Source organism: Neopelma chrysocephalum, unplaced genomic scaffold (genome assembly GCF_003984885.1).
Source record: "Neopelma chrysocephalum unplaced genomic scaffold, ASM398488v2 Primary Assembly neopelma1_44, whole genome shotgun sequence".
Classification (NCBI taxonomy): Eukaryota; Metazoa; Chordata; class Aves; order Passeriformes; family Pipridae; genus Neopelma; species Neopelma chrysocephalum.
The window spans coordinates 24551685-24567020 of record NW_020897703.1 but is presented as its reverse complement, the minus strand read 5'-3'; the positions used below and the strand labels follow the sequence as shown (position 1 = coordinate 24567020).

Genomic DNA, 15336 nt, shown 5'->3' with positions numbered 1-15336 from the left:
AAAAGCTTATGACTTCACATCTTATTCCCCGTGTATATTGAGAATAAATTTGTCTTCATCTTCTTTGTAGCAAGCTTGACTGTTTGAGTATAATTGCCACCTCAACTTCATACAGTGGGGCCCACTTGGGAAATTATTCAGTTTAAGAATTTATAAAAATGCCACCACTTTTTGTTTGCTTGTTTCTGAAGTTTGCAGCTGGTTCAGGCTTGGAGTGCAGCTTGTTGCACTGGCTGTGGAACTTTACCAGGTGTGAGAAGAGCAGACAGATGGCCTCAGTGTTAGGAGTTGGTCTTGTTTGGTTATATCATTGCTAAAATCTGGACAGTGGAAGTAAAGTAGAAAAGAAGTCCCCAGCTCAAAGGATGCATATAGGGTTCACATTTAATCATCTGAAGACTGCTTTAACTTCTTGATCTCTGTTACAGCTCTCTTGGATGACATTCTTAAAGGTTTCACTTCTATCTATCTATGAATACAGATGGGAAGGTCACAGGAAGATGTCGTGTGTCAGATAGATCACGTGGGTGTTGTGGGCCAGCCATGAACTCATTCCCTTGGACAGACATTGCTCTGCCCAGAAGTTTTGAGAGCTGTTACCCATGTAGAAAAATTTCTTCTGCAATCTTATTGGAGATGTTCTTGTTGAAGGTTTAACTGTCCAACTGTCTGAAGCATCTTGCAGCCATAAGCTTTGCATGCTATCTAGTGGTTTTAGAAAATTACTGGACTGTTTATTAATTAAGAAAAAAGAAGGTATTGTCATTGTGTAGCCCCATCTCACATCTAGGTTATAACTTTTTCAGCAAGGTGATGTTTCTGTTTGCTTTACTGTGCCAAATACATTGTTAAGGACTGATGTATACCACTGATTGGTGGACTATGCTGGCTTGCATGCATGAACAAAACTTCTGTTTCCAGAAAAAATAAACTTGCAGGAGAGCTTATGGACTAGCTTTTCTGCTGACAGGTAATGGGACTTCATAGAATAGAAGGCAGCATAGAATTTGGCCTTGTGCAGAGTGTCTCAGCATGAAGAACCAGTGGCTCTTTCAAATGAAGAACTAATTCCTTTAGTATTAAGTATTTGCAGTATAATTTGAAACTTAGTGGTGTTTATCCATGGCCCTGTCTATCTCTGGCTGAAGGCAACAGGTTTCTTTCCAATATTACCCCAGGGTTCACACACCTCAGCCAGTAGAGTACATGTGTTCATTTTCCCAAATGGCATAGAACTTGGCAGACCCACGTCTCTTTGTTTTTGAGTTCTGGATATATTTGAAACTGAAGCACAAAGCAAAATTTAGAGTCTAAACTTCTGCGGTTTATGAACCACAAATCTTCCATGACTCACCTTTCATGCAATTTTATGGTCCTACTGGCTTGGAAATGGGCAATAGCAACTGGCCACCTGCAGCATCAGCATCAAGGAAAGTTAATGCTGTGGTTATTCTTTGAAATGTGGAACTTAAAAAAAAGAAACCCAAACCAAAGGGAATTCCACTGTAATATGCTGATTTAGCATAAGGTTCTACCACAAAGACATCACTACAGTATGACTGATTCTATAAATCTTTTTATTTAAATCAAGTGGTGGGCAAACCTCTCAAAACTTGCTCCATGTTATGTGTACCAGAAGTAAACTTTTTAGCTCTGCTAGAAGCCTTGCTGAAATCTGCACTCAGCTAAAAGGAATTACCTTACCAGATAAATAGGGAATAAGATTTTTCTTTCTTTTAATTTTTTATTCAGCTCTTGAATCTTTGAGATCTTGTTTTTACTTTTTATTTTCTCTCTATAATCTTAGAAGAGGTAATTGAAGGACTGAATCATTCTTCCTCTATACTGAGAGAGTCAATATATATAAATGACTTTTAAGGGCTTGAATGGAAGGCATTGTTTAAGTGCTAAGTACTACTGCTAGCAAAGCAGTATTATTTTGCTTGTGTATGTTGAGTATTAAGGTCTGAAGCAAGAGTTATAGTTGCAAATTTGTGCTTGTGTACCTGAAACTTCATGCTATTATCAGCTTAGACTGACATGCTTCACCTCCACTGGCACTGAAAATTATTCTAGAAATGCAAGCTGCATTTCAAGATGGTTTCAAGAGCCTCTATTCCAAATGTTTCACCCAAGTCCTCTTAAATACATGGTCATCTGGGATTCCCAGCTGATCCTCAGGTATTCTTTGGTGTTCAGTTACTGGTGACACATAGATGTGAGTTGGAGAGAGACAGTGGTAATTCTCACCTGCTGTGTGAAGATGACCTGAAACAAATGTCTTCCTACAGATTTCTCTGCTACTGGCATCATTGTATGTCCTGAAAGGCAGCACAGCACTGGGAAAGTTGTTTTCCTTCCTGCAAAAATGGGTTAGTAGTCCAGGTCCTGCTGTTTAGTGATCAAGGTCATACCCACACCCAGAGGACTCCCTGAATTTTGGATGGTCTTTGTCACATGCATGTTTCTATCATAAACACCAACTTGTAGCAGTTATTCTGTACTTGTAAAGCACAAGATAAATGGCAGAAAATAAATATGAAGGTTTATTGGTAAGATGAGAACTGGTGTAATCTCTCTTTCTTCAGATTCTATAAGTGCCTGCTCTGCATAACCTTCTTTAAGGACTATGAAAGGTGTTATTAGAAGTTTGATTGTTTATGACACCAGCTGTCAATTATGAAATTCAGATCGAGATTTTTAGTCCAAACCTTCTCAAGACAAAGTTGTTTGGATTTTGGTATATATTGAGTATTAAAAATGATCCTTTAATGGAAAACGAGTAGATTTTAATTCCAGTGACCTCCTGCTTAGTTCACTGAAAACCTTTCTGTAAGTCATGCCTTTTTTTTTTCTTTCTTTTATAAACGTTGTTTATAAACTAGAATTGTAGGAGGTTTTGAAGTAGATTTAATTACTCTCCCCAGTGTGCTTCCATAGGAAACCCATTTGGAATCAGCAAGAACAAGCCCAACTTGCATCCCATTTGCCATCTGGGTTTCCCTCTGGCTTCAATTTGCTGCTATACAATAATTCTTAGGTATGGATGCTATACTGAACCTGCCCAATGCACATCACACATAGTTATTCATATTTCTTCTAAGATAACAGCTGCAAAGGACTTGTGTTTCCTGTGATCTCTCCTGATTTACTGCTTTTTAATCTGATGTTTCAAATTAAACATGCAAGGTTTTGAGTCTTAAAATGTGATTGCATTCTTTTAAGACACATGTTCAACTGCTTTGTAATGGGCATGTTCTTTCTTAAAATTCAATGCTCAGTGGTTTTGGAATAATTGAATAATGTAGTGTGTCTGTTTATAATGAAGATGATTCTGTGTTCTCAAAACTATACAATCATTTCTCACTCTTCTATGTATTTCCACACCCTTCCTTGTATTCAAAATACCTTTTGCAGCTACTTTAGTGTATCAATAAACCTTTAAGGTGCAATTGTTCAAGGGCACATACCAGGGCCATGTTGGATGTTCTGTTGCAGCAACATGACTACTGAGAGTAGGTGAAGTTGATATCTGTACAGATCCAGTGAGCCTGGTATCTTTGGTATCCTAAAGAGCACAGATAAGTTGAGGAAAATTACAAGATGTTTACAACTGTGTGTGTTGGGAAGAAAGTCTCATCGTTGTTAGTGATTTTTTTGCTGGGCAGCACAGACACCTATAGAGGGCATGATTTTCCTTTAAAAGGATATGTGTGATTTTTCATTTGTTTGTGTTTTTTTCTTACAGGATTTATATAAATAGAGGTTTTGACTTCCATCCTTCTTCTCTATTAAACCTGTCTTTAAATAAATATAGGTCATTAACATCATCTTGAGATATTCTTTTACGTAAGATCAGGATGAAATTCTTCACTCATCCATGTTGTTGTACCATGGAAAGGTTAAAGTACATGCTGCATTAGTTATATATAATAAAATATAATAGTTACATTATAAAACTAATATAATTATATTAGTTAAATATAATAAAAGCAAAAAATTTGTTGATTAGAGAAATAGATGCTCTTCTTAAATCTCTCTCCACTAAAAGTAATTAGGTTCTGTGTCACCTAAGCTGTATGACAATATCTTTTAGTGACTTTTAGAGACTTGTCAGCTGAATATTAGTTATGAAGTTTGTTCTCAGTCCCACCAGGTCAGCCACTTCTACAGTAGCCACTGTGGTGATTTGCATATTCAACAAAAATTAATGAACTGAGCATCACAGAAGCCCTGGAAGAGTGCACAGAAATAGTTGTCCTTCTTGCAAGGATACAAAAGGCACACAGTAAACTAAAGGAAATCTGCCCCAAAACACCTTTAATCTCCTCTTATCTCTAACAGTGTAGGCCAGACTCCTAGAAGATATCATAGATTGCTACTTAAAAAAATGACCTTCATTTCAGAAAGCTCCTACTATATTTCATAGGTCAAACTGTATCAGAATTTCATATGCAGCTACATTTCCTTTGGAGCTTAATGGCATTTCAGCCTTTGAAGCATCCTGGAGAACATAATTATTCCAGAATGAAACACAGGGGCTGCAATAGTATTTTGTTAAAATCAGCACCTGGAACAGTTTGAACCTGTATTTTCCTTTTTCCATGTACAAGCAAGATCCTTGCTAATGCAGGGCCTCATGGCTGATGTGCCAAATGTGGGATTCAAGGCACTGAAATTATGGGATTTGAAGAACTTGCTTGCTTCTGGGAAAATCTTCAACGTGATTGTCACAAGTCAAATTGTAACTTAGTTTGGAGTTCTTCTGCTGTCACTTTACTGAGTCTAAGCTTTAGCACAAGTTGCAAGTTGATCTGTAATTCCCATTTGTGTGGGTCAGTTATGCAAATGCATGTTGTGGGAACAAAACCAGGAATTTTACATGCATGGTGTTGCCAGAATTTAAGCTTGCAAAATTTTTGGATCATGGGGTTGTGCATGAAGATTTGGCTTCTGGTCCTGTTGCTACTCCCATGTCTAATAGCAGCTATCAAATTTTACTGGGAAAAGGGCAGGACAATTAGGAGTCTGGGTTGAAAATGCCTTGCAATTTCTTTTTTTTACAAGAGGACCTTTCTAGAAACTTTTCTAGAAACTGTCTTTCAGAACAAGAAGGATATTGATGATCATTTATGGATGAGATAACAGAGGAAGAATCCCTAACCAAGACAGGACTGATAGAAAATCTCACTTGCTCCTGTAGTGTCAGGACACATTCTGAAGTTCTGCTTTGACCACAGCACTTAGTGAGACCCACAAATAGCAGAGCACAAGGAATCTGAACATCACAAAAGTATGATTTGTGGACGGTACCCTATCGTCCCTTAGAAAAGGAAAATATCTATTTCTCTTGTGTTAATAGTATTGCCAGTTCAAATTAGTCCTATTTACAACATCTTGTTGCTATTCCTTCACCAGAGCACCAGTGTGACCATGGTTGATGATGTTACAAGTCCCTCAGTACTTGTTCCGGCTTCCGACCTCTTCCCATCTCCTAAACTGACACATGAACTCGCCACCTTTGCTGATCCTTTACCGTTTATTGTTCTTCCTACATGCTGTTTCTTGAGTACCAGTAGCTGACAGGAGGCAGGATGCTTCCTAATCTGATCTTGTGGGGCAAGACTGAAAAGGTAGTCACAAGTTACATGGCCCCAAAAATTCATGTCTGTAGTCTTGTGGAGAATGTGTTAAGTTTTAGACTTGTATAGAAGCGTGGTAACCACATGTTAGTCCTTGTGCATACTAGTCCTGTGGTAAAGAAAGAAGCTGTAGGAAAGGAAATAAGGTGTGTGAGAAGGGGAAGCTGTTAAGCAGGTTTAGAATTGAAAGAAACTTTTACATGCTGAATGTTTTGAAGCGTAAGGTGTAGCATTTAGTCCCTAACAAAACCGAGTTCAGTGATCTGCATAAGAGAGTAAATTTTACATAAAGTTCTAAAATACATGCCTTTTGAAAACCTCCCTCATTTGATTTATAAAAAAAGAAAGGTATAATGAGATCCAGCTTCCTGTAAATTTATGGTAATTTTGTGCCTTTTGCTAGTCGGGCTATTTATGTGGTCCTTTACTGTAGCCTGACTCCCACCCTCTAATATAGTTATCCTCAAAGCAGTTCTTTGTGGTAAGGAAGCACAATAATCCCCACTTTACAAATGGGGAGCCATGGCAAAAGAGAGGCTTAGTGACTCGCCTGAGGTCATGCAGGCAGCCCATTATGGAGCGGGGAATTCAACTAGGACTCCCAAACAGCAGACAAATGCTGTCTGTCCTTTTGCTCCTATTTTTAAAGCCCTCAAAAGGTTGTACCCAGATTTCAGAGGTGGTTCAGGGGCTATTGAATCCAGTCTGACTAAAATAACAGAATAGCTGGACCAAGTGAAAATGTGCTGCTTAGTGTAGAGCTGCAATATCAGTAAGTCAAATAAAGGTTTTTCCACTGGCAGCTCTGGTTTCCTCTCACTTGCCTGAGCTTGCTCTCTCATACACACACATGCACTCTCTGCAACTCATTTTTCTTCTGCCTCGGAGGAAGGACTTGGTAAAAGGAAATTGGTATAATTAAATGGTTATGTAGGAAACTGATGGTAAGTATTTACTTATATAAAATAAGTGGAGGAGAAAAAACCTATGAGGTGGATTTCTTAGTGTTTGCTTTTTTGGGTTTATTTTTGTGAGCAGAGCATTGAGTGACAGAGATTTGTTCCCAGTAGAAAATGCTTGAAACACATTAGTCTGCTTTGGTATTAGAAAGATTAGAGGGCACACTGTGAGAATTTGTAAGGATTTATGTGCTTTTTAGAAAGGATTAAGAATAAAAAAAAATCCAGATTAGAAATGCTGTCTGACCACATCCCTACCCTACAAGCCAACATTTGCATGGTGGGTTTCTCTTATGTTTTATACCACAATGTTTGTATTGCAGCTCAGTTACAGTTGGTTTTGTTTAAAGACCAGAGTCTAGGTGCACACAGCACGTGAAATGAAATGTTTGGTGTTCATGTAGCATCCTTGAAATCTTATTCAGCAGCAGGCTTGAAATACCTAAGAAAAAGATTTTAGGGATATCCTCATTCTATAGATTTGCTTAAATAAAAGGAAAAAATCAGGTACATTCCATGGCTTTTAAGTATCTGCTTTCTTCCTGCCTACCAACTTGCAAACTTGAAACTTTGTTTGCTGGAACTTTATTTCTTTAAAATATTTTCACATGGTAGTTCCATAGTAACACCAGGCTGCACAACATGGAACTAAGTTATTTATTTGGGAACAGAATTGTTAAACATCCTCTAAGCTGAAAAAGGATACTTCCTAATTATTTACTAGAAGCATCCTCAACATACATAGCTAATTAAAGTCAGACTGCTAAATGTGGATGATTAGAAGCTTATGTTGCTAGAAAACTGCTTTTGCTGATTTGAGCTATTATTGAATTTGTAAATTCAATCCTGTTTAGACACTTTATTTAGAAAAAACCTAAATCTGTGCAACATGTGCTTATGGAAAAGACTAGCTATTTCGTTATTTTATACTTTACAGTCTCACTCTATTACACATCGATTTGTTGATAGTTTTTGGCATTTTACCAACATGTAATAGAAATGTAACCTGACCAGTAATGGTGGCTTAATTTTCAGGATTTTTTTTCTTTCTTTCTGCTTCCTCCTACCCTGTTTCTTTCTTTTTTTTTTTTTTTTAATTTCATTTTGTGTAGGGCTTGGAGTTGGGCTTTAGCCACAGGACTGTTTGTCCAATGCAGTCCAGATACTGGAGCCCAGTGATGCCTGCAGGATGAGCATACGTTGGATACAGTGTATTTTCCAGGTGTGTGCTGGTGGCTGTTTCAAGTACTTGGTGAATTTGGCCTTGGACCATAGCCAGGTTTCTGTGGGTAAGGAGGTGTCATAGTCACCCTGTGTAAGCAGTGCACTGCATCTAAGGACAGATACTTGAGCATTTGGTCCCTACAGAAGTCCTGTGAGCATCTGCAGTGCATGGAGTTTTCTCTCTTGCTTGTTTCAGACATTACAATGCACTGACCAAAATGGAGTTCCATTTGTATGGGTGAATATCGAGTTTGACTTGGATTCTGAATGTTGGCTGTTGCGTTTTGTTTTCAATTTTACTACCCTTACAATGCTATTTTTAAAACAACATTTAGGTGGTACATGCTTTTTCTGATGCTGTTTCAGTCTTGTAAACACTCTGCAAAGTTGATACAGATGCGTGGGGAAGGATATGTTTTGTTACTGGCCTCTTATGGCTTACAACTTCACTGCAATATAGTTTGTGTTGCATTACAGTGACAGGAGAAGATTTTCATAGCATCCACATTATACCTTACACGTTCTTGTCTCTGCTGGTGATCAGAAAATTTTATTGCAGTTTTGTACTGGCAGATTGATTTGTTGTTTAAGAGTTTCACAGCCAGAAAGACATTGCACATATTGGCATCTATAGGCTGTGGAAAGGTGCATCTTAGCAGAGGAGAAGGACAAGTGGGAAGAAAAACTCAAGATTGAGTGTTTAGCTGAGCATGTTGAAAAGTGATCATCTGTGGAAAAGGATATTTAAAAAAAGAAAATTAGAAATAAACTTTGAAATGGGATTTAGGCCAATACAGAGGAGGTAAGAAGATAGAAAATTATCATTGTCTGTACTAAGAGGGAAAAAAGACCACAATAGATATTTATGGTGATTTGGGAAATGTTTGGTCTTAATATGTGAAGAAAAATAAATTTCAGAAATGTGCTGGCAAATATGGACTCCTTATGCAGCCGTTTACAGATGTGTAATAATCGAAAGACCGCTGGGATAACCTGTGGTTTTAGCTGAACGGAGAATTGAATTTGGAGTCTTGTCCTTAATGAAAGAACAATTAATTGAATGAATCATTCTCTCTCTTTTTCAGGCAAATTGTTGTTTATTACAGTGACTATAGCTGTGAGAGACTGTCATTCTTTGTCCCTTCAGGTGCTAAGTACATTTGTTAGAAGAGAAGCGAGCCTTTGATTTCACCTCTTGTCTCTGGAATACAATCAGTTACTTCCTTATTTACATGATATTGTGATTTCATACAGTTCTTTGATAAGTTAAGGTCATAAAATTGTTTCGTTTTGTTTTCTGTTTGTGAGTTGCTTATACTGGAAAGGGAGACTTTTGCTGTGGTCTCAAGTGACTGAGTGCTAATACAGACATTCACTGCAAGATTAACTCTCATGTAGATGAAGGCAGAATTTCTCAGTTTAAAGCTTTGCATCAGGGTTAAAGAAATCATCTTTATTTCATTTCTGTGTTGGTCTCAGCAATTCAGATACTAGAAACATTAGAGGATTTTCTGGGGAATTTGATGTTGATATACAGAAATGCTAAGAGAGCATTGTGCCAGAAGAAATCTGAAGTCCACATTGTCTGGGTTCTTATGAATGAGGAAGGAGATTTGAAGCATTTTTTGAAAATCTGTGTGCATACATAATTTAACTGATATCTTGGAAGGATTTGCCTTCTAAACCATAGTTCCTGACAACTGCATACTGCGAAGCAGAAAGCCGTGCTTCCCTCACCTTAGAACAAAACACCTTCTGGAGGTGCCTCTGTCTCTCTGTTTGCTGTGAGAGAGGCAAAACTTCTAACTCAGATTAAAAATCTAACTTTTAGACTACCTTCCATGAGAGAAGCTGCCCTCTGTTTTCAAAAAGTGTAGAGGTGTTTCTGTTTGTTTAAGGAGCATGTCAGGTATGCGATGTGGAAAACTACGTTCTCAGACTGGGTTTGCAGGTGCTTGCATTGGAGTGTAAGTCCCATTTGGAAATGAATGAGTTTTCTGTTCCCCTCCTCCCCAAACAGCTGCAGCCTGTCCTAGGAAATGTATCCTTCATACAGTCAGGAATAATGTGACCTTAGTTTAATTGATTTTTCTCTTGTTCAAATTGAAGTTTCAGTGTTTACTCAAGTATTGTTTATTGCAACTTTCACCAGAATCAGATGAATAAATACATATTCTGTCATGGTTTGGTGTGTATGGCAGAGGATTATGACTGGAAGCCCAGTGTTTTTCATTGGTTTAACATGACCTATTAGTGGGTCAAGACATTTCCCAGGAGTTTTTTTTTTTAAACTTGTCTATTAAATAGAAATTTTACAGTGGGGCTTCTAATTTACATAGATGATTCAAGGAATTAGAACTAGGGTCAGCTACTACTTTTTTTCCTGGAAAACATTAAATTTTACCCTTAAAAAATAGAATAATTTTTGCTTTTTGTTGGGAAGGATGAACTGTGCAGCAGAAGAATTACCTCTGAGGCAGATATCTGTAAATAGGTCTCTAAAATGCCATTCTTGCAGCATTATGAAATTTGGTCTCCGTGCTATTTTACTAGTCTGTGTGCTGTAAGAAGGATTTGCAGTAAAGTAGAGACTTGGAATTTCTGCAAAAGCATTTGTTCTGTACTAGCAGTACTTTGCAGGGAGATATCCAGATATTTCTTAAGATCTTGAAAGCTTGGTATGAAAAATCAGATTTTCCACATTCCCGCTTGCAACTTAAATCCAGTGCAAACAGAGGTCTCTTTATTTCATAAGCACTTGTTTAACACTGGCTCTACTTTTGAGACTTATTGATTTTGGTGTATTCCAGGCCAGGAAAATCAAAGTCACGTTGTGAAAATATCCTCCTGAAACAAGTTATTACCTTTTAATGCAGTTGTAAAGGATGACTTTTTGGTTAAGGCTCTGGCCTGGAACATGAGAGTTCAAGCTGAGTTCGCCTCAAGACTGTGACCCTGACCACAACTGTAGCCACACCAGGCAATCTTCCTGGGTCTCGGTTCCCCTCCCAAAAAATAGCACCTGTCACCTTAGGCTGATGACTCCTGCTGTGTACACAAATACAGCACAGATATAGAACATCTGCCTGCCCCTCATCTGATTCTTGGCTGTTTCTGTAGTTAAACATCACAACTTCTGTACTACCACTTGTTTCTCTTTTACAGTCCACATCATGGGGGACGTGAAACTGGTGACATCTACTCGAGTCTCCAAAACCTCCCTGACACTCAGCCCCCCTGTCCCTGCTGAAGCACCAGCATTTACTCTTCCTCCTCGGAATATCCGAGTGCAGCTGGGAGCCACTGCAAGATTCGAGGGGAAGGTAAGAAACAGATGATGGAAGGCTTCTCCTTTTGGTTTTGCCCTTTCCTGAAGCTGACTAGTAGGCTGTAAAGACAGTGAAGTTGCCTCTGCAACACAAGACCTTTGCTCAAGAAGAATACATGGTGTTTACCCTCCTGAGGGGGCAGGAGCTTTACAGGTCTGTTTCTGTGTAGAGGAGTGTGTTCCAAAGCTTGAGTATGTGCTAAGTATGACCTCGTTGAGCATGCCAGGCACTGAGTTTATTATCAGTGGAAAACTGCTTCAAGGGCTATCTCTAATCAGCATGTTCTCCTCCTACAATTCTACATATTCTATTGCATATTCACACCCCTGCATCCTGAATCTGCCTGTTCATGGAGCTTCATGTGTGACACAAATCTAACCCTGCCACAGCATGATCTTCCCAGCAAGGCTTGGAATCTGTAACCAGTGTTGTGACAGTTTTGTATCTATACCACCTGCCACAAATGTTGTTAATCTGTGAAAGCACAAAGAACATTTTCAGAGGAAAGATTGATTTGTCCAAGAAAACTTGTTAACCCAAAGGGTTGGTGAGCAGTGGGCTGTGTGTCCCAGGTTTACCCCTTCCCTCATGTTTGGCACATTGAACTGTGCTTCCTGGAATCCATGTTTCTTTAATGTGTCAATCGGGCTACGTTCTCTTGCTATCTCTAGGTATCTTTCTTTCTCTTCTCTTATCCCAATTCTTTTTCCTGGAGCTGTTAGTTTTCCCTCCCAGTCCTTTCAGCCTCCTTCTGTTCATGTCACACTCTGATTGCATGCTGACAGCTACATCATCAAACTGACCACACTTTTAATCTTTGAAGTGGTGGAACTTGTCTGACAGAGGCAGGAAACTGCAACTTTACTGTAATAAAAGCAAGGGCCAGAAGGAATTTGGGAAATTCATAACTTCTGAAACTCTAACCTAAACAGAGGGCCGGTAGAGGGCATCTGATATTTATCTTATTTGTTTATGTAAAAGCAGGCCAGGAACTGGGATTTTTCAACAGGAACTGTGTAGAAAAACAGTTCTGGAGCGTATGTGAATTTTTAAGTGCAAAAGCAAAACTCAGAAATAGTTATTGGATTTGATTTTTGAAGAAAAGTTGGCATTTTTCATAGAAAGCAAATTTCAATGAAAGTGTTTAAAACAAAGAACAGTTTTTTATCAAACCTTCAGTAATTTATTTTTTTTTAAAATGCTTACTTTTAGTGTGATTTTAAGGCACCACTCAGAAACTCTTTGTGTGTATGACATTGGGTAGTCCCAATGAACATTTCCTTTCTTACTGCTTTTATTCTTTTTTTTCCCCTTCCCATCATTGTTTCACTTTGATGCAAACACAGTGAGAAAATGGCAACGTGTTTCTACTTTGTGCCTGTGACACCTGTGCCACAATGCTGTTTTAATTCCAATTGATTCTTCCAGACAACACTGCAACTGGCAATAACAGTACAGTGAAATCAAAGCTGAAGCATGTGCTAAGATTTGGGTTTCCATTTCACATGTTTCCTAGTTAAAAGCTCAGGTGGGATATTTCCAGTTTTTATTGCACTCCACAGAGTTTTTATTATTAAGTCAAATGGAAACAATTGTAAAATATAATGACCTACAAGCTAGAGTGCCATCACTGCTTTGCTTTTTTTTTTTTTAGATCTGGTTTTAAAGTGTTAATTTTCCAGGGATATTTATCCCCTTTTTAAAGCCACTTTGAAGGCTGGAAGGGTAAAGTCTGAGAAGATTTTTTTAGTAGATGGAAAAAAATACACAAATTCAATACTAATTAAACTGTCAAGTTGAATTTCCTTGAAGGAACAAAACTTTGATTGAAGTCCTGGGTTAGTCCTGCTTTATGAAAATCTAAATTTAACTCTTCTACCAGTTTGGTACATGAGCATGGCCAAAACCTTTAATTTTCCATTCTTAAAATGGGGATGACAGCATTAGTATTTTGTTTGTGCTCTTAGTCTAGTAACATGGGCAAGGTGAGGGGGAAGGCAAGTCCAGTTTGGAAAGATACTGTCACTTAATAGCTGCAGCTGCTGAGCTTGTGTCATCTGGCTCCATCTTCAGCTGGTTAGTACAGTGTTGCTTCTTCTGTCACTTTAGTGTTTCTGAGGTTCGAAAGAACAGTGGACCTGTTCAGAAGAACAGATTCAGAAGGACAATCTTAACAAAAACAATTCATTAAGGTTTAGTAATAGAAGTTACTCAACATACTTAGTTTTTTCTATCCTGGAAAATAGGCTACAGATGTTATGATGGGTTGTCGCAGTGTAAATATTAAACCAGACTCAGGCGAAAGGAAAATAAAAAGTTTTTAAAATGGCTAGACAGGAGCTTTTCTTCAAAGAGTTCCTCTGCAGTGGAATTGATCTTATCAGAAAGAACAAACATTTTGAGAATCCAAGACAGGATATAAATCTGATATTGTGGTGATCCTGTATTCTCATTAAGTGAACAAGGAAGAGAGGGCCCCAAAATTAAACTTTTTGGTTTTCTTTCCATCAGCATGTAAGATAAGTTGTGTGAAATGGCAATTCAAGATCAACAGGAGTGCAGAAATTGAGAAATAGCCCCAAAATGTTGGAGGTAGAAAGGAACTGGAGTTGCCTTTAATGCCTTTTTCTCTTCCTCCCATTACCACCCTGGTTTTCTTACTAAAATCTCAGGAAGTTTATCTACATCTGATTGCAGATCTCACTTTTCCAGTGTGACCTTAGCATAAAAGTTAAATCATCATTTTTCAAAAGTATGAGCATGACTTTGGCCTGGAGCACAAACTGAGGGGTAGAAACACTTAGTAAGGCAAAGGCAAGTTACCTTCTCTAGATGCTCTCCAAATATCTGCTGCTTGGACATCTCAGTTGTTCACCATCAAATTACTGAGGTGATTTTTAGGGAAACCACCCCAGATTATCATGAAATTTTGTTATGTGTTCTCAATTCCTTAGGACTTGACTGATGTGCTGTTCTTAACTGCACATCACGTGTGAGGTGAACAGCTCAGGATAGTAATTCATGCCTCGTGTTAAGGCATCATAGCTTGTCTGTCAGAACCTTTAAGAAATTCCTGGAAAAGGAGAGCAGGCCAAAAAGTTACCAGATTTTGTTTTAAGATGCTTCTTTCTCTGTTGTATTAAACACTAGAATATTTATCAATGCTTTGCCATCTTAAATTGTGATTGTATATCTTAATCTTTCTAATTCTTCTGAACACAACTGGATTTATAATGCTGAATGGCATGGTAATGAAGGAGATTCCTTTCTTTGTAGCAAATATCATGGGGGTTTCTGTGGCAAGTGTCACATGAGAGGACAGGAAAATCTTTTTCAGCCCATAGCACTTGAATAAGCATCTGTAAATTGTCAGAGAAGGTGGTATTTTGATGCTGCTGGTAACATTTGATCAATTTGTAATCCAAGTAGAGTATCCTATCAAAGTCTTACAGACTTTGGGTGTTCCTAAATTTTACTTTCTGAATTGGGCAGGATAGTTAATTAGGATGCAGAGCACATTACTATGCTGACCTACAAGTACAAGGTCATCAGCCATGTATTTAGTTTAAAATTTAATTTGTTTCGGTGTCTCTCACATTCCAAAACTCAGCTGCACTATTGCATAGCAAAGGTTAAAAACATCACAGGAGACCAATAAGGATGTAATAGTTTAATTGTACTCACTGTCAAATGAAACAAAGCTTTTAAACATCTTCATGAGTTTCACTGGCTTTTCTAACTCTCATGGGGATGGAAAGCATATATTAATGGAAGCGCTGGGCAGAAGCCCCTCGAAAGATTTTTTCACTGGAATTTGCAAATCTGTACAATTTTCTTTTCTTATGATGGGCAGAAGGTGGCCACATATTTCCACAATGTTGCATGTTTTAGTGCCTACCTGATTTTATTATCCTGTTTACTGGTCTTTCAGAGACTACAGTTTCAGTGATTTAAGATTGAAGCCTGTCTTATGTCTGAAACTCCATCCTATTTGAGAAAACCTCCTCCTTCATATTTAGAACTTTGATTTCTAAATATTGGCCAACTTTATCCAGCTGTAAGTTCCCACTGTAACTGTTAGAGGGGAAGATACATCTCCACTACAGAACTGAGCAGTTATTTAAATGTTGCCATGACTCCACTCTGTACCCACCTATACCCACAGCCTAAGTGTTGCTCTCA

General features: G+C 38.2%; 1 protein-coding gene across 4 annotated transcripts in view; it reads left to right on the top strand.

Moving 5' to 3' along the window:
- Positions 1-15336, top strand: part of MYLK (myosin light chain kinase) — a 206665-nt gene that overhangs the window by 47069 nt on the left and 144260 nt on the right. For all 4 annotated transcript variants that reach the window (XM_027679009.1, XM_027679008.1, XM_027679011.1 and 1 more), the window contains one exon: positions 10991-11148. In XM_027679009.1, coding sequence (XP_027534810.1) covers positions 10991-11148 — 158 coding nt within the window. The remainder of the gene's footprint in view (positions 1-10990; positions 11149-15336) is intronic.